Consider the following 22,605-nt stretch of genomic DNA (forward strand, 5'->3'; position numbering starts at 1 on the left):
CCTTACCCTTTTGCTGGTGATGAGGGACATCTAATGTACCAGAACTCTGCTTACTCTTTTTTTCTTTGCTTTTGCCTGCCTTAGTGTCTGCAGAGTTTAAGTCCACAAGGCAAGGTCTTTTCAGCCCACAGCTCCTCAGTTTCACAGTATATTACTAGAGTGAGGAGCATATAAAATCTGATTCAGTGATCCAGTTTCTCTAGGTCCGCAGTGAGTTGTAAAATACACTAGAGCAATTTAGGTGTGTTGGAAACCGTCTTAGTCACGGTTCCATTGCTGTGAAGACACCATGACCAAGGCAGTTCTTACTTAATTGGGGGCGTGCTTACTATGTCAGAGGCTCAGTCCACTGTCACCGTGGAGAGGAGCACGGCAGCATGCATAGTGCTGGAGCAGATAATCTTCATATGTGGGAGGGGAAGGGAGAAGGGTGGGTAGAGGGTGGCCCTGGCATGGGCTTTTGAAACCCTCAGAGGCCACCCCAGTGTAGTAGCTATTTCTGATTGTCAACTTGACCATATCTGGAATGAACCACAATCCAGAATTGGGAGGCCCGTATTTGATCTTGATCTTGAGGCATAGAGGCTAAGAATTTTAGGAAACTAAGGCAAGGAGGTCACTGAGCTCAAGGTCATCTTGGACAAGCAAGTCCCAGATCCAGGTGTGGTGGCGCCTGGGACAATCTGGGACACACCTTCAATTGGAGACTTAAGGACATTGGAACAAGGAAGGCTCTCTCTCTCCCCCTCTTCCCTCCCTCCTTTCCTCCTTCCCTCCCTCCATCCCTTCCTCCCTCCCTCCCTCTCTGTTTCTCTCTCTTTACCTGCCTGCCTGCCTTCTGGGACTTTGCCTGCCTTCCTGCTTGCCCTGTGGGACTGAGCGTCTGCTAGATCCTTGGACTTCACAGCTGCTGCCGTCTATTAAGGGATTGGACTACAGACTGTAAGTCACCAACAAATACCTCGCTATATAGAGACTATTCATAAGTTCTGTGACTCTAGTGAACCCTGACTAATACACCCAGTGACATACTTCCTTCAACAACACCATGCCTCCCAATACTTGTAATCCTTTCAAACAGCTCTGCTCCTTGATGACTAAGCATTCAGATATATTAGCCACTGGGGGCCATTTCTATTCAAACGACCACCTCTCCCACAAGTTCTATATTTACAATATGTAGATATTTGCAATACCTATTTGTTCATGTTACCCATTAGATAGCAGACTAAAAATTTAAACCGGAAGGTGTCTAAAAACTAAGTTAATTTGGCATTCCTCCACCCCCAGGTTTTAAAGTTTATCTGTGCTTCAAAATGTAAAGCCTAACACTGACTACTCAGGACCCACTGTGAGAAATGCTTCTCTAGCTTCTGCACCTGCTTCTTCTCCTGAGCCTTATAAGAGTGTTTACTGATCTAATAACTGAGTCTGGCTTTACTAAATGTTCTTAGTCTTTTTTAAAGAAGGAAAAAACTATTAATCTGCTATAACAGATTGGACTGAAAGGGTCTGGTTAAATCCCACTTTCCACAGTATAAAGTTAACTCTACAAGCTTGGTTAAGCACATTGCAATTTAACTGCTGAACTTATTAATTCTAAAGTCATAAGCTTGTATGACAAATGTAAATTTTTAGTTACCTAATGAGTATTAACAAGGCTAATAAAGCAATTCTTTGATATAGAACTAGAGTTCCTTCACTAAAACATAATTTTCTATTAATGAGGCCAAAAGAATGTTCTATCGAAAGCATGACAAAGTCAAGCTAATGCCAGACTTACAGAAAATAAACCCTTAGACCCTCAGTCCTTAAATAGAACTGAAATGACCTTTTCTCCTTGGGAATTCTGAATTTGGATCTATTGTTTATCAACTATTAGGATGCAACAGATGGTGACCTCTGAATTTTTAACACAGCAATATAATTTTAAGAAGACATGCAAGTAGTTTTATAATAATAAACATTATAATCCCAGTAAACACTGTTAGAGCTCTTTAAAGAGACAAAATGAGGAGCTGTGGAAGTGGAGGTAACAGACCTCTGGGGTTATAACCTTACTCTTCTCAGACAGTGGATCCTTCCATGAATGCACATGCTGTGCAGTACTGAGGTCGGCCGCTGTGCTCCCGTCAACCACAGAACCAGATCTATTTGATGATTTTTCAGACAGTGATGACGTGACTTTAAGAAGCTCATGTACAGAACCATTTTCATGAAGAGTATGTAGGGAATGAAAAGCAATTTGGCAGCAGATTGTTTAGGGAAGCTGGAAATTAGTATGAACTGCTCCATCTCCCCACAGCTACAATTTGAAACTAAAGTTCCGATGAAGTTTTAGTTCTGCGCAGAGCTCATGGTGTGGTTATGTTCCTAGCAGAACTGGGATGGACACTGTCCACTGCACTGCACTCACTGCTTTGACACTCAACTTAGTGACTCTTTCCTGATCCTTCTCCTATCTGACCCATTCTGACAAATCTCTCTGATTCATCACGGTCTGCCTCTCCGTTAGACATCACCTTCAAACATGGCTGCCTCCTTCTACAAACTAACGTTACCTTAAAGATGTGTACTACAGGCGTCTGTATTCCACCAAGAGAGAGCAAAGGTGTGTGTGGTGTCTGTACTTTAGACAAATCATAGCCCCTAGGTCTTCCGATGTGATCTCTTGCCAGAGCAGATATGACGCTGGATCAGATATTCCTCTATACACTGTTTTTCCCAACCCATCTTAATTTGTTATTTAACATAAGTTGAAGAATAGCATTACTGTCTGCCATGGTGTCTCCTGAGTGTAACCAAGCTCTTAGGAAGCTGAGGCAGAAGACTGTTGTTTGAGGCCAGCCAGGGACTGAGGCCGACAAAGCAGCCTATGTGAGTCTAGATCTTGTCTCACGCAACAGTGATGATGACAAGGAGCACCCCTTCACAGACTTATATTCATGTGCATTTGTGTGTGCCCGTTTGAGTTTATGCTGCATGCAGAAACCTGGAGAGGCCAAAAGGAGGACACCAGATCTGTTGAAACTGGTATCATAGACATAGTCTACACTGCCGTGTGGGTGCTGGGACCAGAACCAGGCCCTCTACAAAAGTGAAAACCCACTAAACCCACTAAACCCACTGAGGTATCTTTCCAAATCCCAATTATTTTATTTTCTAGTAAGAGTGTAGTGTATTTGCTGTGTCACTTTAACATTCAAGTATGCTTAAATATGCTATTTCAAGTATTTTCAAGCATACTTAAATATTTTTTTAAGTATGCACCATATATGCACAAAGCCTGTTTCCTTACAGAAAGCACTGGTTCAGTATACCTGTTCAGGTATAGGCTCTTAGTAATTATCATTTTTTAAAGTCTGTGTGCTGGCTAGTTTTTATGTCAATATGGTAAGAGCTAAAAGAGGACGCTCAATAGAGAAAATACCTCCATCACATTGGACTGTGGGCAAGTCTGTCGGGCACTGTTTTGGTTGATGACTGATGTGGGGGTTCCAGCCCACTGTGAATGATGCCACCCTGGGCAGGTGGTCCTGGACTATAGAAGAAAGCAGATTAAGTATGCCACGAGAAACAGGCCAGTAAAAAGCATTTTGTGTCTTTGTTCTTGCCTCCCTGACTTCCCTTTATGATGGACTACAACTGTAACCTGAAACAAGCCCTTTGTCCCAAAGTAGCTTTTGGTTATGGTATTTACCACAGCTATAGAAACCCAACCAGGACAGTTTGGTTGTCTACCTCTGTCCCTGAAAACAAATAATAGCATAACACTGTATATATTTCATCAACTCTATTTACCTGCTAGAGTTTAATCATATCACGGCCAAGAATTTGTATATTTCAATCAGTGTTATATGGCAACAGCCAAGAATAAAGCCTGAAATACAGAATCTGTTGAATGATATTAAAAACAACCAAACAACTTCTATGGAGATTTAAATATACACTATGCTATTTTTTGTAAAGCCAAAATTAACCGTGTTAATTCTTTATCGAATTAGTCACCTGCACCTAAGCTTCATATACATCAGCATGTTCTTGATTTTTGCAGATCTTTAGCTCACACGGCACCTCCTCAGGGTTGTCATTAACACTGTAACATTACAAAAGCAACTTTCCTTCTTGATGCTCCCCAGCTCACTTCTTGTTTCTTTTTGCTGAATGTTAAATATCTGTTTACGGTTTTCATTCTTCACAAAACAGGGCTCATATCTGCCTCCCTATTCCTGTGCTTGTACGAGTGCCAGGCACATGGTACAAATCTGTCAGCTTGAATGCACTGGGAATTTGTATACATTCATGTTGTCCATCATATAAAAGGATGGTCCAATTGTCTATATCCCCATCTGAAGTTGGAAAGCAATCACTTGCTTTATTCATTCAGTTTTCATGCTTCTTTTCATAGTCCTATAAGGTGGGTTTGACTTCATATGTTGGATGTTATTGTATTGAATCAAATTAGCATTAACCTAAAAGATTTAAGTCTGCAGCTCAACTGGAAGCTCTTGGGATCCTTTCTTTCTACATACTGAGTGCAAGGGACATTCCAGTCATATGGAAGCCGTGTGGGAGAAATCTGGCTTTCAGATGCCAATTCTCTTGTTTGTGGTATAAGGAAAAAAATAGGGCAAATACTTGCCCTTAACTAGATGAGGATCTCGTATTTGCCAACTGTACACACTGATATTTTCTGAGTGTCTCTGAGGATGCGTCTTTGATGGAGACAGCATGGCTGTGGTGAAGTTGTCTCACCCATGGCTGTGATAAAACACTCTGCCCAGGAGAGGCCTTTGGTCCAGCGAAGGCTCATTTTCCCAGTGTTTAGGAATGCCAAGGCGCTGAGGTGGGAGAGGGTGGCTGGGAGAGGGAGCACCTTCATGGGGGATAACATCTAAAATGTAAATACAAGAATATCCAATTAAGAAAAATGTAAAAAAATTATGGATGACAGTCTGTAACAGTACGGGCCATGCACCAAATACTTAAATGAATAAGTGAAGGAATGGCTTAAAAACACTGCCCGAAAGGAACGTGGGCAGGAAGGGCTTATTAGACTTACACTTCCAGATTTCGCAGCCAGCATTACAGTAGCCATTTATGCAGAGAAGGAAGCTGTACCTACAGGCTGGTGGTAATGCTGGCATACCATCTTTTTGGAGGTATTAGAAAACCTCTCACTCCACGAGGGATAGACAAACACCTCATCTAATCCTGTTCAAAGTGTCTTCTGTGATATAATTCACACCTCATACTAAAGTTAATGGTAGAAAATTCTCAATCTTGATGCACAGGAACCCAGAATTAAACCTTTTAAGTATAGTATCTTCAACAAATAAAGATAGCCTATGGCTTTATGATTAATTGGGTTTTCAATAAAATATTAACACATTAAGGGACACACATATTAAATATATTATATAGCTTTGTAATGAGACTTAGCCAGTAGCTTATGAACCAATGTCCCGAGGGTCTGAGGGATTCAGTTTAAACCCTGTTATCTACTGTTACCTCTCTCTGTTCTACAAGGAACCTCAGAGTCACAAGTTTTTCAAGTTAGTGTAATAGGTGTGCTACTTGTCCACTGTAACAGGACCAGCCTCTTCCTGCTGCACTGCATTAGAGCTAGGAAAGCACTTCTGTTGAGTTTTTCCTTTCAGCAGACAGATTTCACCATGGGGCTGGACATCAGGTCCTCACGTTTAGTAGTTCTGTTTTATGAGTTCTTATGTCTATCAAACACCTGGAGCACTTGCCAGGCTTGTGCCCGATTAACCACTCTCTGGGGTTGTTTGGATATGGTCTGAGTGTGTCCCGTCAAGGGTTCATGGGCTGGGAAATTCACTGTCCTCATGGTGATGTTGGTAGGCGACAGAACGTTTAGGAGGTGGAGCATCCTGGGGGTTAGGTCACAGGAATGCTGGCCACTACGCTGCTATCTTCACTGCCATGCCAGCTGCTGTAAAACCATGCCGAGGACTTCAGAACTGTGGCAGAATAAAGTTCCTTTCTTTAGTATTACCCAGATTTAGGGACCTTTTTTTTTGTCATAGCAACAGAAAAGAGACCAGCACATGGATGCTTACAAAAAACCATTTCCTAGTTGTAGGCTACTTCATTGAAAAGAAAAGGCTTGGGATGTTTCTTAAGGACCATCTTTGCCTGTCAATCAAAGTGTGTGGTAGGCTCAGCAAAAACTGTACACAGAAGTTAATAGAAACTAATCTTTTATCAATGTAGTGTTTGCCAAATCCTTTTCTTTTTTCTTTTCCGTTTTTTTGGGTGTGGTTAAAATCTACTCTTTGAAATACGGTAGTTAATTATTTTGTAGGCAGTGCTTTTAAAACACGTTCAGGGCAGCTACAGGTTTACTTCATTTGACATGAACTACCACGTTGAAAATATAAAGTTACTTAAATATTGCTGCAAATCCTTTTAGCTGTAGTGTCTAAGTGATTACGGGTGTGTGTGGTGGGGGTGGACTGACCCAGCAAGAGTGCTGGCCGAGCAAGCTTGAGGAACAGAATTCCGAATCCCTACTGTCTACCTGCATACAAAGCCACACGTGAGTGCACGTGAATGCCTGTAGTCTCAGACCGGGGACTAGAGGTAGGGCAGACAAATAGTTATATGCGGTTTGCTGACCAGCTCGTACAAAGATGATGGCTCCAGGTTCAGTAAAAAACCCTAGCGCAAGAGAATAAGGCTGAGGGTGGCAGAGCAGGACATCTGACATCCTTCTCTGGCTTCACCACATCCGCACAGGCACAACAGCCCATAGACGAATGTGGACAAATGGCATTCACCACACAAGTACACCTTACCCCCACAGTGCTAGGTCTTTTAAAACCCTGCTAGTAACTGCAGATGTGATACCATCTCATAATCTGAAAAGCTGGCTTAACACATATATTAAGGTATCACAGTAGCAATATTACATGATCGCTACTGACACAGTCAGACCCAGTCAGTCAAGCATTTACTTCATTTTCCTAATGATGTTTATGTACCCACAGGAAGTAGAATGAGAGCCTTTACATCTGTTGTTTATTTAGTGACTATTTTAGGAGTATTACCTCATTGCACTACCTTTTCTGATGTCTCATTAGTTACTGTCGTTCCTTTATTTAGTTAAGATGATGTGCAGTCTTTTAAAACATTATATTGCTATTTTAACCATTCTTTGTTGAATATTTACTTTGCTTCCCAATCTACATAAGCCACGGAACATTTTTACAACTCAAAAACCACAGTACTATTTTTATTTTACCTCTTCACATAGCAAAATGGAAGCTCTGGAGGCTAGGCAACCCCGCCCCTGGGGGGTGATCATCACCCATGTTTCAGCTTAAGGTTTTCATCTTTGTTTCCACAGCTCTGCTGATATGCTAAGGTATTCTTTAGTATTTGTGATTTTTTTCAAAAATTTTTAATAAAAGTCATTAAAAGATCAATTATGCGGGGCTGGAGAGATGGCTCAGTGGTTAAGAGCACTGGCTGCTCTTCCAGAGGTCCTGAGTTCAATTCCCAGCAACCACATGGTGGCTCACAGCCATCTGTAGTGAGATCTGATGTCGAATCCGGTGTGTCTGACAGCTACAGTGTACTGATATATAATGGATGTATCTTAAAAAAAAAAAAGATCAATTACGAATCACAAGGAAGACCAGTATGTGAATTAGTGTTTCTGCCGATGTGAACACTCATGGCTCTGTGTCTCATCAGCTGGAGAGCTATACAATGACACGCTGAACGGACAGTTGCGGTACTGTCACTGCTTGTGTCTGGATTAAAGTCTGAATAATAATAAACCTGGTGGGAAAGCTGAGAAATCAGCAATATGGATATTCTGATTCAAGTAAACCTCAGACCTAATCACCGCCCTTAAAGACCCCTCCCACCCGCTTTGAGACAGGGTCTCTCTGTTCAACTCTGTCTTGGAAATCACTAAAGACCTGGTTGTTCTGGGACTCGGAGACCCACCTGCCTTTGCCATTTGCATGTTGGGATTAAACCTTTGTGCCACTACACACAGCAGCTCTTAAAATTTCTAATCATTTAGGTTTAAAAAATCATGGAAATCACTTTGAGCTTAAAGCACCTTCACTTCAACTTTGTCTAATTCTGACTTAACTATACAGGAATGACCTTATCACAGGATTTTCTGCCTCTCCAATGTTTGCTTTGCTGTGCAGCTCTTAATTTTCCACAACTGACCTTGTCGATTCTTGCTGTTTTTCTGTCCTATACTACTGCAGTCCTTTTTAGAAAGCCCTGGCCTGTACTTTCAAGTGTTCCCTCTAGGAGTTATAAGGTATTTGATTCATTTTAATTTCTGTGTTAGGGTGAGAAGCAGTGTTAGGGTTTTATTGGTGTGAAGATACACTGTATGTGACTAAGGCAACTCTTATAAGGCAAACATTTAACTGGGACTGGCTTATGTACAGTCCAGAGGTTTAGTCTATTAACATTATGGCTGGGACCACGGCACTGTGCAGGCAGACATGGCACTGGAGGGGCTTAAAGTTCTCCATGTTGAAATGAAGGCAGCCAGGAGCCTAGATTGGTTTCACTGAGCAGCTTAAGCGTAGCTAGCCTCAAAGCTCACCTCCACAGTGACACACTTCCTCTAACAAGGCACCTAACAGTGCCACTCCCATGTGTCAAGCATTCAGACTATGGGGGTCAAACTTATCCAAACCATCACAAATAGGAATCTAGTTTCCTTCTACAGCACATGAATATCCAGTCTTCTGTACCATTTGTTGAAGAAGCTATCTTTTCTCCAATGTGTATTTTTTGGTGTCTCTGCAGAAAACCAAACGGTGGTGGTACATTACTACCAGAATCTCAGAAAAACCCATTTGTATACATATAAATCACACACTACTATTTACATATTTCTATGTAGCAGATGTAATTACATATATATGTAATGTACACACACACACATATACACACACACACAGTTTGGACAGAGTTTGGTCTGGGTTTCTGGTCCATGGCAAAAAGCTCCTAAATCCCTTATAATTTCCTGGGAGACAGTGCAATGTTTTGTTCTAAGGTGACTCTTGGTGAGTTTCTCATTAGCTTCAGAATGGATGCTGCTGCTTCTGGGAAGTAGACAGGCAAAAGGTTGAGTTTATTATTCAACAATGTTATCGTGTTCATATTTTGAAGCTTCCATAAAAACCTGTAAGGGCTGGGTTCAGAGAGCTTCCAGCCCGCCAAACATAATCAAGTTCCAGGAGGGTGGCACACCTGGAAAGGGTATGAAATCTCCAGGTCTCTCCCTGCATCTCACCCTACGTATCACTTCTGACTAGTCATCAACATCCATTTTAGTATTTTTTTTATAATAAATCAATGAATGTAAGCTAAGTGTTTCCTTGAGTTTTACAATCAATTAGAGTAAATTAATTGAACCTGAGGGAGGAGCCAAGAACTCTTGATTTATAGAGTATCAGTAAGAAAGGGTGGTGACAACTGCTAACTTGCAACTGGCATCTGAAGTGAGGAGCAGCAGTCTGTAGAATAAGTCCTGACCCATGGGATTGGATGCTATCTCCACGTAGGTAATTGTGGGTTGATGTTGAGGTGATATATGATTGGACAGTGGAGAGGTAGGCGGAGAAAAGGCTAGGAAAATGGAAGAGGAGAGATTCCAAGAGGAATCAAGATGGAGCTGGAAGAGGATCTAGATCCACGTGGTCTTAACTGGCAATAGGTAGATATGAATATTTTAAGGGTTTCTATAGTTCTTTTTTTTAATCTCATATAGAAGGGCAGTTTTTATCTTTGTCCATTGGATGAAAGCTTATTGTGTAGAGGGTTTGTGGATTGAGAATTTAATATATAAACCTGCTTGATAAGCTACTGGGCTTTGGAATCATGTTTGATCTGGGTGGTAGAGGAAAGGAACACGATGGGGTGGTCATATCCACCCAGGACAGAAGCAACATGGGAACTGCCTAGGAAGGGAAACACATGGAGAGGGTGGCTTGTGGGACCGCGTGACAGAGTCCGTGCGCTTGGCTCCACATTAGAGCGGCTCCTGCAGTGAGACCATGGGGCTGATAGCAACAGAATTATTTTAATATTTACAGCAACAGGTAATGCCAAAATTGAATCAGGGTTCATCTAACTGCATTGTCCTTTCCACCCTTTTGTTACTAATTAAGCCAAGGGAGAGCAGGACTGACTTAAAACATTTGTATCAAATTTTGCTTGGCATTTGCAGCACTCCAAACTTTCACTAGTCCGACTCCGGTCACTGGTCTTTACTGCCCTCCTGTGTATTATGGGTCAAACCTTGCTACCCCTGAACACTCAAATCTCCATGACCTCAGAAAGGGACTATTGGAAATCAGTTTGTAAAGATGCAATCAGGTCAAATGAGGTCACAAGGGTGAATCATAATCCCAAGCACCTGGTGTCTTTGTAAGAGTTAGTGGAGTTAAGCAGAGAGGGAAAAACATGTGTAGACACTTGAAACAACCATTTATGAGCCAAGAGGACAGGTCACCATCATTTTTGATGGCTGAGTGCTGTTGATTATATGGACATTGCTAATACATCCTCAAGCAAGCGTTCTGGAGACACATTCTTATTCCCTTACAATGCACTTTTGGAAGAGGAACTGATCAAGGGCTCAAGGCTTTAATAGTCCCCTCTATAAAGGTGATGCCAGTTTATACTCGCAGCAGCCAGAAGCCCCTTTCTCTCAATCGTCTTCAGCACTACTGTAATGTGTTAGCATCCAAAGACTGAGACTGAGGCTTACTGTTAACCCAATGTACGGGACACTCAGTGCAGCAACTTAAGTTCAGTAATTTCTCCAATCAACCGGCCTCAGTGACAATCTCTGCTCTAAGCACAGCAGTGCTGGGGTTTGATTCACTATAGTATGCTGTGTCATTTATCTTGTTCCCTTTCCTTTCTGCAGTAACCTTAAAGGTTTCCTGGGAATGGGGGATCTGTCTTCATTACCAGGTCGGTCTGTACATTCCAGATATCTCATCAGTTTAGCACTATTTTTTCCTAGCTTGGATTTTATTCATTTTGCAATTACTCCTATGGAAGACACTAGTAGAGGATAAACATGGAGGGAGCTATCTGAAGGAGTTGGCCAAGGAAGGCCTGCCAGAGACAATGGAACCCAGGATGACCTTTCTTCCATAGTCTAGGTCACCCTTAAACATGTAGTCATCCCTTTGATTCAGCTTCCCAGGTGTTGAGATTAGAGGCATGTGGTTCAACATTAACACTAAATAGTGGTTTTGATACTTACAAAAACAAAACAAACCAATTTTCCCTCAGATGGGAACTTAAAAGGAATGTGGTGCAGATACCACGTGTGGACCTACAGTCCCAATTCCTCTATGTGTATGTTAAACTGGCAGGCAGGGCACAAAACAGGAGCAAAGGGATGAGAGACACTTGCTTTCATTCTAGGGTTGTTCTGGAGGAGTATGGTCTGATGAGAATTGGAGAAAGATGGAGAGATTGCAATCAACGGGGCAGCCAGTGAGCGCTATTATGTGGCTATGAAGTGGGCGGGAAAAGTTCTTTACCCCAGGGAGCCATTTGCCCACATTTACTACTCTGAAAGAGAGGAATCTAGGGGGTGGGGGAACTAACAGTCTGTGCTACAGACTGTAGAGTGTGCAACAGGACAGAAAGGAGGCATGAAGGATGGAAACAGTACGGAGAAGGCAGAGCTAGATTATGTCAGCTTGACTGGCCATTTGGGTTTACTGCATATATACATATGAAAGCCAGAGGAGGGTTTAAAACACCAAGGAATGTAACTGAATAACAGTATCCAAATGATGCTTCTGGCTGGTACACAGGAACAGTTGTCAGTTCTGGGGAACATATAGCATAGGCATTACTACATTCTAGAGAGGGAAGGTGGTAACTCAGAGGACTAGGAGTGAGCTGCTGAGAAGGGGCGGGGTTCAGAACATTTGTAGAGTTGCTGGTACAGAGACGACACAGTGGCTTTCTAACGCTATGCCTAAGTCGGTCAACGGTGCTACTATCGATGAAAATCAGGGGTGAGGGAGAAGCCACCGCTCCTTTTCAGGCAGTTACGTTTGAGATGCTTGTCCTTTTACTCCTTGTCATGGCAGACACGCTAGCTAGTATTTATCCGAATTTTTCCCCCTTATTAAGCACTTCCCCCCTCAATCCAATTGAGAAAATTTTCTGTGAGGAACACAAAAAAAAAAATTTAACATATTTCAAAAACACATAAATATACTCATCAGTATGATCTATCTTTTAAGCAAAAGTAACAAAATTATCAAACCTGCTCAATACCAAAAATATTAAAAAAGCAAATTGTTTACACATGATCATTATCAACAACTGTTATGAAGGCAGATCTAAAGAATATGTTGCCCGGGCTAGCCTCAAACTCTGGTTGACTCTCATGCCTCAGTGTCCACAGTAATAGGAGTATGGCAAATGTCACCAGGCCTGGCTTTGGAGATGAAGGAAGTGCTTTGGTTTTGACAAGGTCTCACTGTATAGCCCCACCTCACCTGCAGCTAGCAATGCAGATTGAGCTGGCCTGGAACACAGAGATCAGCCTGCCTCAGCTTCCCTTGTGCTAGATAGAAAGGCCTGGGACATTACGCCCTGAAGAGAAGTTTTGATGCAAGAGGACGATTTAACATTTTTTTATTGAGTGCATACATCATCATGTTGAGCCATCAATACAAGCCCCTAGCAAATGCTAGGTCATTCATTGGATATTTCCCTAGCATCCCCATTCCACACATTAAGGAAATGTTTTTATCTCACCTAGTAAAACCTAAGCACAGTAAAACTCTAGGCCTTCCCCACTGAAGACAATTTTTTTAAAATTTGACAAAAATGTGTTTTTAAGTTAATAAAGGTAAGAAGACTAATGAATTAGAATATTTAATGTTACTTAATGTGATAATGCTACTATATACACATTAAGGGTCCCAAATAATTAGTAGCCAGATTAAGGTGATCTGTATTACATGCATTCATACACAGGAAATGCATACGTCTAGAGGATTATATCCAGTCTTTGAACACACTACCTTATGGCAGTAGATGTTAACATGAGAGGAAGAGAAAGCAGAAGAGACAGGAAGGCACTGTTGGGGGAGGGGCCATATAGGAGTGAGTTGTTTCTTGAATTTCCCTGAAGTAAAAAAACAACAAAACACAAAAAAGTGAAATGGAGTATTTAATGAAATGAACAACCCTGTAAAATAAAACTTTTTTACGGGCTACACCAATTCCTGTAGGCATTCAAACAGATCTACATATCTGCTGATATGCATATCTGCTGAGAAGTCAAAATACCTTCAAAACCATGACAAAGATACTTTTTATTTCACCTTAGATTTTTTAAAAATATTTTCCTACTTCCTGCCTTTAGCTTTCTATGATAAACCGAAGCGATACCTATATTGATTGATTGGGGGAGGGAGGGCTGGAAGAAAAAAATTTTATAAAACAAAACGGAAGACATTTTATTTACTTCAAATCAGTAGTAATCCACATTAATAAAAAACAGGAATAACAATACGTTATGAAACTAGTAACTTCAAAACACAGAGACTTATTTTTTTTTTAAAGCAAAATTTAAAAAGTAACCATAAAACCTGAAGTTTATGGATGTTCAACGAATTTCACTTGCAGGGGCAGTACTGCTTTGGAGAGCAAAACCCTGAAGTTTTCACCAAGGCCACCGTATTTTCAAAGGTCTGGTAGATGAGCCAACTGACCACTAAGGTTTACAAAAGGCGCGCCGGCGGGAACTAAACCAAGTGCCACGAACAAGGTTCGGTTTGATTAAGTATTCCCGGTAGTGCTTTAAAAACGTGCGCCCCTTACTTTCTTTCACCAGGTTTAGATGGGGAGGCGGGGAGGCAGCGATCGCCCAGGTTTCAGCGGAGGGGAACTCACTGCTCAGGGGGTGCGGGCGGCGTGCGGCGGGGACTTGGGGGGTGCGCACCCGGGTAGCGCAGGCGTGCGGACCGGAGCACCGCAGTCACCGCGCCGGCAGGTAGTAGTAGTAACAGCCCGGGGACAGACTGCAGGAGGTGCTCGGGGGCGGGGTGTCCGACGAAAACACAAACACAAACACGCTGTGCGTCCCCAGGTGGGCGGACCCACGCCGCCTCAGCCTTTCCCCGCCCCCGCCCCCGAGGCCGCGCTCGGACCTCAGGCCTCAGCGCCCGGCGTGGCGGTCTGGCTTAGGAAGCCCGGCGAGGCCGCGGAGGCCCCGCTCTCCGGAACAGCCACAAGGCAGCGCCGCACCTCCGCGGGAGGCCGCAGGAGGCGCGGCGGAAGCCCGGGAAGGCTCTAGAGGAGCGCCGCGCTTCTCACCGTCGACCGGCTTGGGGGGAAAAGCACTCTGTCCATTCGGCGAATATCGCTCGTCACCTTCTGCCGCCGCCTTAGAGCGAAGCCGGAGCGACGGGGGTCACGGCGGGGGTCAGAGGGTAAAGGTCTTGCTCCCAGCAGCCTCCGCGGTGGATACGTCGCCATCTTGGATCCGCGGGACAAGAAAATTCATGCGGTGAGTTTTTGGCAAATTTTCGGAAGTCTGGCAGCGGGGCGCGCGGCGGGGGAGGCGGATTGAGGGCCCCCTCAAGGCGGGGGAATGCCTCGGGGCTGGTCCGGTCGCGCCCGGGGTCCGCGGGTAGCGTCCCGGCCCGCCGCTTCCCGTTGCTTTTGTCTGGGCTCCAATCGAGAGAGGGAGAGCGGAGCGGGCGGGGAGGGGGGTGGCGGCGCTGGAGGAGGGAGGGGGTGTGTGGCGGGGTGGACAAGACGTAAAGCGTCGCCGTGCTCGGGCCGCCGCCGCCGCAGCAGCAGCTCCGGAGCCTAGGCCCGGTCCTGGCTGCCCGCGGCGGGGCTTTCCCCGCACTCCGCTTCCCCGGCTCCCGCCAGCGCGGAGCAGCCACTGCCGTCGTGCTGCTTCCTGGGGTAGGAGAGAAGGCGGCAGCGGCAGCATCCGAGGAGCCCCGGGCGCCTTAGACGGCTCTGCCACGTTCCCAGCAGCTGCTGGTCCTTAAATCTTCCCATTCTGGCAATACTCGCGCATCCTCCGCCACTTGTGTGTTTTTGTTTGTGTAAGATGGGGATATCGCACTGGCTAACGGGCCTCAGGAGCCTCCAGGCTCTGAGAGACCGAAGGCCCTTTCAAGGTGGAGGGAGGAGAGCAACTAAGATGCTGCTTCTGCCACCGTACCCGGAGAGGGAAGCTTCTCTAGTGTAGACTGCGTTCGGATGGTCCTGGGGCGGCGGAGGAGGAACCCGAGACACTCTGAAGTTGCAAGCAAGCCCTGGTTTCTACTTCCGCCGGGCCCTCTCTACCTTTTGCTGTTTTAGGTCTTCACTTCAAAGTTACATAGAAGAAATAAGTTGGGTTAAGAGAAACCCGGTAGTTCTTAATTGAGGTACTGTTTGCTTAGGAGAAAGATTAATGTTATCTGTAGGTCCTTAGGGAAATCTAATTGTAATTTTCTTTTTGTAAAATTATTTCTAAGGTTTTGTTATTTGCATTTACTTTAGGCTCCATTTGTACGTTTATTCCCCCCCCCCCCAAATCTTACATATGGATACCACTTTATTGGAAATCCTAGGGGACATCTCCACTTTTCAACATGTGGAAAAACAAGTGTTAAAGAGTGTTTTGCTTCATTTTCATTAAATTCTTAGTCAAAGATTTCTTTTTAATCATCTGGACAGTTCCTAGTAAAATACAACAACATGATCTGTAGATTCTTGGCAAATGGTAGAAAGTATGATACTGAGTTAACCAAATCTGTTCACAAGGGAGGCATTTAATGTTCAAAACTGAGTACATTTTCTATTCTCCATAGTGAGAAATTTTAGGGGGATGGAATTGTGTTCCCATAGATTTCCTTTCCAAACAAGTGGGGGTAATTTATATGGAGAGAGTGGGATAGAAATTTAAACTTTCACAACAGTTTATGTATGGAAATGCTTGGTATATTCAACAACAGTTCCTTCCCAAAAGTCAACTTTGTAGTTTTGTAAGGTAATTTTATTCCAAGTTGGAAGTGTTGTTTAAAAATCCAGTATACTGAAATAACTGTCTACATTCAAATACTTGTCTTCAGGTTTTGTGTCCTTGATATGTTTTCTTAATGGTTCAAGACATTAATAAGGACCCTTGTGCTCTCCTTTTTAGTCTGTTGTTATCTTAAAGCTAAAGGACAAGTTCAGAATGCATAATTTCTTCCACTTTTTACGATTGCTGACTTTGCCAGATCCTTCTTTTCAAAGTGGAACCTTTTCATTTTTTTAAAAAGTGACGTTTTTAAAAAGTAGTTTTTAACTCTAGATCAGAAATAAAAACTTTTTGACTTTTTTTTTTGCATTCTTGTTAATGCTTTTTGAATACACAGAAGTCAAGGCAGTGCTTGTGTTGGCAGAGCACTTTGCTTCTAAGCTACAGTCTAGAGACACCTGTAACCTTACCAAATGCTACAGGCTGAGAGTCATCTGCACATTAACATACCAGTAAATACAGCCTTTGGAAATTTGTTTCTAAAGTGCTTAAAAATAAATGTGTATGGTGGAAAATGAAGCCGATTGATGTCTGAGTGGTTTTTACCCTAGCCATCTGAGAACTATTTGATTTGAAAACGAAATCAAACTCCAAAGGATATGTTCTCTAAAATAATAATTACCTTTATTTTCCCCATATAAATGTGGGTGCTTTTTGTTTTTTCAGAGATGCCTTAGGTTTATTTAAAATTTCAAAAATAAATATTTTATACTGCTATTAAGTTAGAAATACTAGTTATCTTGTTCTGTTTATTTCTTAAGTAAGTGCTAATATTAACAAAACTTAAACTTTAATGAATCATTATAGAATTTTTTTTTACATTTCATGGGATAGTATTTTTTTTTTTTTAATGGACATGTTTGGTAAGAAAGTTTGATTTCTGTATAAGAGTTTGAGTAGGTAGTATTTAACCAGTAAAAATAGCAGTGTACAATTTTGTGGTCTTTTGAAGTGATATTAAGTAGTAGTAGCTTTTGATTAAAGTTATAACTGTCAGTTGAGTGACATAGCTGATTGGATAAAGGCATTTGTCACCAAGCCTGATGACAGAAATTTGATCTGAGAGACCCACATGGTGGAACAAGAGAATCAACTCCCCTGAATTGTTTTCTGTTGGTATCCACACAAATAAATAGCCACATATAACAAAAAAATGTACTATAGAGTTCATTTTGGTATCACACATTTAAAAGCAGGCTGTAGATCCATATGTTTGCTTGAGCAGACATTGGAGGAAAGGTTATATGAATGGTAGAGCTTTAGGAAGAGATTCTATTTTAAGCATTGTTTTCTTACCTGGACTTTAGTGGCATTTTTAAGAATTATGTGTAAATTATGTGTAGGTGTGTGCTCACAATTCTGAGCATTCGTTCAGAGGCTCTGAAGCTGGCATTGCAGTCCTGAGCCATCTGGCGTGGGGTTAGTGGGGGCTAGTGGAGGCTAGGGGAAGCTTGAAGCTGAACTCAGGCCCCCTGGAAGAGCAGCAAGTGCTCTTAACTGCTGAGCCATCATCTCAGCCCTTCTAGTGGATTTTGTAACACAATACACAGAGGTTGGGCAGTTTTAGAGGCAGAATTAATCAGAGTTGTACTGTAATTTGAGTGGATTTGCATATACTGATGGATCAAAAGATCTAGTGTTAAGATAGAAGTAGCTCTTGTTGGTTCAGGTGACTGTTCTTCCTGACCAAGAATGATTTCTACCTTTGATATTTGAAGGAATTGAATTTCATTGTAACATTTTCAATATGGGAAAAAAGCTGTGCTCAAGTTGATATCTATTGTGGAAATTTACATTTAAGGAACTATAAGGAAAATTTGGGCTTAATGTTCTAAAAATTATTTTAAAGCCTTTACCTTGTATCACTTTATAGAACTCTTAAGTAGTAGTACTATTTTTTTCTTGTTTCTGTAGTTACTCTATGTGGTGTCCTTTGATTTATACTTAAAAATTTAACTTTTAGGACAAATCATGTTGGTGTAGATTATTCATCAATATCATCAAGGATGTTCTAGAAATAGAATTCTTACTATGTTTTCTGACAGTTTTCTCTGAAATGAAGCTGTAGACACTTGGTATATAGCTTCAGGGAGGAATGCTGCATTATGAAGTGATAAAATGGCCCACGTCTGACCTTTGGGACGGGTGCATGGCTTATACAACATGCAAATGAAAAAAACTGACTGTGTAGAAAAATTACGAAGTTTTCCTTTGCAAGACACATTTTTATATATATGATCAAATTCAGGGTCTAAGTCCCTTTAGATTGAGTTAACTGTTTGGAATTCATTTGCTTCTTAACTCTGAACATTTGTCTTTTCACTCATAAGCCTGTGTATGCATGTGTGGCTCTGGGTGTAGACTTATTCAGAACTGGATTCTTGTCATCTTCTATATGAAATCTTTCCTGACTCCCTCAATCCTCTGCCTGATCATTACTGAGCATGTCGCCATGGATCTTAGTTTACATTTCACCTCTCTTCCACCATGACAGGTTTAGCATGAGCAAGACAGGACTCTTGTCTTGGATACATTTACATACTTTCTGTAATGTATAGTAGATATTCTCAAGAAATATGCTTCAAGCAAAACAGTTGCTGGCTTATTTCTTGAATCCCTCTTTAGAGTTTTACTTTCTTATTCTTTTTGTTAAATATTTATTTATTTATTTATTTATTTATTTATTTATTTATTTATTGAATGTATGTGCGTATACGGTCACGGTCTTAAGACACTCCAGAAAAGGGCATCGAATCCCATTACAGATGGTTGTGAGTCACCATGTGGTTGCTGGGATTTGAACTAAGGACCTCTGGAAGAACAGCCAGTGCTCTTAACCACTGAGCCATCTCTCCAGCCCTACTTTTTTATTCTTAATTTACTGCTTTACCTTTTGGAAAAAGGTAACTAGCTATTTGAGAACTGTCTGTAGAGTCTGAAGCCTTAGGAAGAAAATTAGTAATACAGTATTAATACTGTTTTGCTTTTGAATGGGTATTTGGATCTGCATTTCTAGCCATATTTTACATGGCCACAGGCATTAGTAGAAGGCCACTTGCAGTACTCCGAAGGTAATTGTATTTACAGTACTTAGCCCTGACCTACTAGATTTAAGCTACTTGATATTATTACATCCTTTTTATTTCTCTTCTACCTACAGAGGAGGAATTCTCTAGTGTTTGTTTTGCTTTTGATATGCTGAGAATCAAACCTAGGACCTTGGCCGGTTCTGTTTCTGAGCTACATTGATCATATAATCATCTATCTTGAACATCATAGTTCTTAGGAAGTTAGGTGAGATGCTTTAGTACATTTTTAATCTGGTTTTAAAAATATAACTGGTACATTTCAGCTAGAATTGTTCTCTTGACCAAACAGCATCTCACTGGAATTTTTTTATACCTGGATGTTAGAAAAATTAACATATGTTGTTCATTTTTGATACAAGGTCTCACTATGTGACCCTGGTTGTCTCGTAACTTTGGGATTACAGGCATGTACCACCATGTACTGTTGAGAGGCTAAAATTTTGAGAACTAATTTAGCCTTCCTGGGTCTGAGTGAGACCCTTAAAGCTTGTGAGCCAGCTGTTTTTGTGTCTATTTTAGAGATTCAGAAAACAAGAACAGGAGAAATGGTTTCCAGGGCAGTTCTGAGAGATGATATGCTAGGTAGATAGGCTCCGAACTTTGCCTTAGTTTTGTATTCACAAACTAGTGCTTTGAGGATGTAGTTTTTATGATTTTTGTATAAGTGTGCATGTCTGGTGAGAAACTAAATAAGCTATCACTGTTCTGATCTATATTTTAGAAATTCCAGGCTTACCCTTAGGCATTTAGTGGAAATAACTTATAGAAATCCTTCTTTTGCTTAGTGTCTTTCAGAGACTTGAGTTACTAAAGATAAATATATCTTATCTCCTTTATATATATGTCTATATAGATGAATTCATGAAAAAAAATTAATCCAGTACTCAGGATGCTCTTTCTGTTTTTGCTAGATTGAAGAATAATAATGTAAAAATAGTTCTCCACTTAGCTGGGTGTGGTCATAACACCTTTGAGGCAGGCAGATCTCTGTAAGTTTGAGGACAGTCTAGTCTTCATAGCAAGTTCCAGACCAGCCAGGATTGAGACCATGTCTCAAAGGGGAAAAGAAAAAGTAAGTTTCTACTCAATTTTTCGCTGTGCCAAGGAATGAAGCAAGCTTTGTTGTGTATTTCAGCAGTTTGGGTAGCATTGAATAGACTTGTCTTTTCCTCATATACCATTTCTGAAATACCATTTAGAAATACAGCTCCATTGTGTATATGCATCTGGACAAAATGAAGTGATTATGTAATGGTGTGCTTGGGAGGGGAACATTTAGTTTTGTGTCATGTCTGCCAGGAAAGAGCTTTTATCTCTTCTTTTACATTGTAAATGTTAATTCTCCTGCATACAGATTTTAGGTTTTTTTTAAGTTTACATTTCATGGATCAGTATCATAAAACAGCATATTTTAAAAATAACAGTTTGCAAAGCTTTTTTTTTTTTTTATAGTATCTTAGTTTTGTATGGTTGTCACCTTGGTGTTAAGATTAAAAGTAGTTTAAATTTTAACATTGGAATTTTTAGAGAAAGAACAGTTAGGCTATTTAGACTAGTATAGAAATAAGGAAATACAAAGGTCTTTTTCATCAGTTTGGACTCAAAAATCTCATTTTTTCCCTTTTTAGTATTACTTAAAAGTATGGCCTATCAATTTATGTACATATAAGTAGACAGTTTAGGTTTTATGTGGTCATCTTGTAAATTTATGGTAAGAAGTTTGAGAGTGGCAGCAAATTTCTGTCTCCAGTTGGATGTCCTGATAATATTCAGCAGCTGCTTATGTTTTAAAAAATTATAAACATGCATGAAGACTTATTAAGTAATAATATTACAATAAGACTAGGCAGTAATCAGTCTTCGATGGCACATTTTACACATTTCCCTAGTGTGCAGTTCTGAGAGATGATACACTGGGTAGCTAGGCCTTGAGCTTGGCCATAATTTTGTATTCACAAAGTAGTGCTTTGAGGATGTAGTTTTTATCATTTTTGTATGAGTAAGCATGTATGGTGAGAAACTAAGCTATAACCATTTTGATATGTATTGTCTTAGAAGTTTGAGGCTTATATAAGTATCTGCTTTTAAGCTAATGTTCTGATTAGCATTAGAAGAAAAAAATAAAACAAGTAATTTCAGAAAGTTAGAACTTTTGAAAATAAAGGAGGCTAGGGAACAGTGTTTGACTGGGTTAGTGAAATTAGATTAAGCGGTGCTAAGAGGACCTGGCTCCTGGCCTGTGTTGTGTGTGATCATTTAAACAGAGGTATAAAAGGAGAGAACAATCTAAAACACAGGGGAAAGATGCTCAAGGAAGAGTAGAGTGCCCTCCTTGACATTAAGTTGCCCATGCTTTGAAGAGAACAGTAAAGTTAAAGAACAGTCATGCTTTTTGCATAAATGAGGTGAATTCTCACCAGGAAAGAGTGCCCAACACATGATCCTGTCTTAAGAGATGTAAGAGTAAGATCCTTTTTACACTTTAATACGTTTTAGCAGGATGTGTGAGGCGTGGGTAATGTTTTTCATGAAGAGGCCTTGAAAAAAATGTCTAGATCTGACAGAATTGGCATCATTCTATATTAGAAAAAATTATATTGGAGGACAAATATAAAATGACCTGATTTGCAACTCCTAAGAGTAATGAAAACATTTATTATTATATATAGGGTTTTAATTTTGTGGTATTAGGTCACTGGTGTTTCTTAGAACTTAGTGGTGTTTTCATGTTTAATAAGACCCCCTTGTGTAGTAGTTCAGTTGTTACTGTGGGCCCCACACTATTATGCTTGCACTGAATAATTTCTCAGCATTTACAGGTTTTGTGGTGCAAGCTTTAGAAACACTGTAGAATGGAGAGAACAACCTTGTTTATTAAGTTGGTTTCAGGGCCATTGCTTGACTGGGTTCTGAAGGGTGAGTTGGCTTTCATAACATGGGGGAGAATGATAGGGTAAATCCTATCATTAGTAGTTCTTAAAGGAATTTTGGGATCACATACAAGTTAGCTGAAGGTATGATGTTAGAAGCTTTTTCTTTTTAAAATCTTTACCTAAGAGCTTTGGGCTAACACACCAATTTTTAAACAGTCCTCCTTAAACAGTGGGAGTGATTAAATCTCTGTTTCAAGCAATTTTAGCTTCTACATTTGATAATTAAAATTACAAAATCTGTAGTATGTTTGTCAGACTTGAAGGATTATATTATCTCTGTTGGACAAATCATTTTGTGCTAATGTTAGTAAAGGTTTTGTTGAGTTTTATATTTGGTAGCTATCTTTCGGAGAACTTACTGTGGTACATATAAAGCAAAGATACAACTCAAACTTTTTATATACATGGAAAGAGCACACTTAAGTTTGGGGGGCAGTGTTATTTGACATAACACTTTAAATGGGGTTTCAAAAATGTCTAGAAGTAGTCACTATTC

General features: G+C 41.0%; 1 protein-coding gene across 7 annotated transcripts in view; it reads left to right on the forward strand.

The window, feature by feature from the left end:
- The first annotated feature begins 14,461 nt into the window (after positions 1 to 14,461).
- Positions 14,462 to 22,605, forward strand: part of CNOT2 (CCR4-NOT transcription complex subunit 2) — an 86,767-nt gene continuing 78,623 nt past the window's right edge. For 3 of the 7 annotated variants that reach the window (XM_080935330.1, XM_080935328.1, XM_080935329.1), the window contains exon 1: positions 15,285 to 15,449. Coding sequence is in view for 2 of the 7 variants with exons in the window: in XM_080935326.1 (XP_080791452.1) it covers positions 14,565 to 14,569 (5 nt within the window). In the remaining 5 variants the exon portion in view is untranslated. Of the gene's footprint in view, positions 14,570 to 15,284; positions 15,450 to 22,605 lie in introns of those variants that run through there. The other 4 variants (XM_080935326.1, XM_080935332.1, XM_080935327.1 and 1 more) reach the window with 3 other exon arrangements.

The sequence above is a fragment of the Micromys minutus genome (assembly GCF_963924665.1).
Source record: "Micromys minutus genome assembly, chromosome: 22".
Taxonomy (NCBI): Eukaryota; Metazoa; Chordata; class Mammalia; order Rodentia; family Muridae; genus Micromys; species Micromys minutus.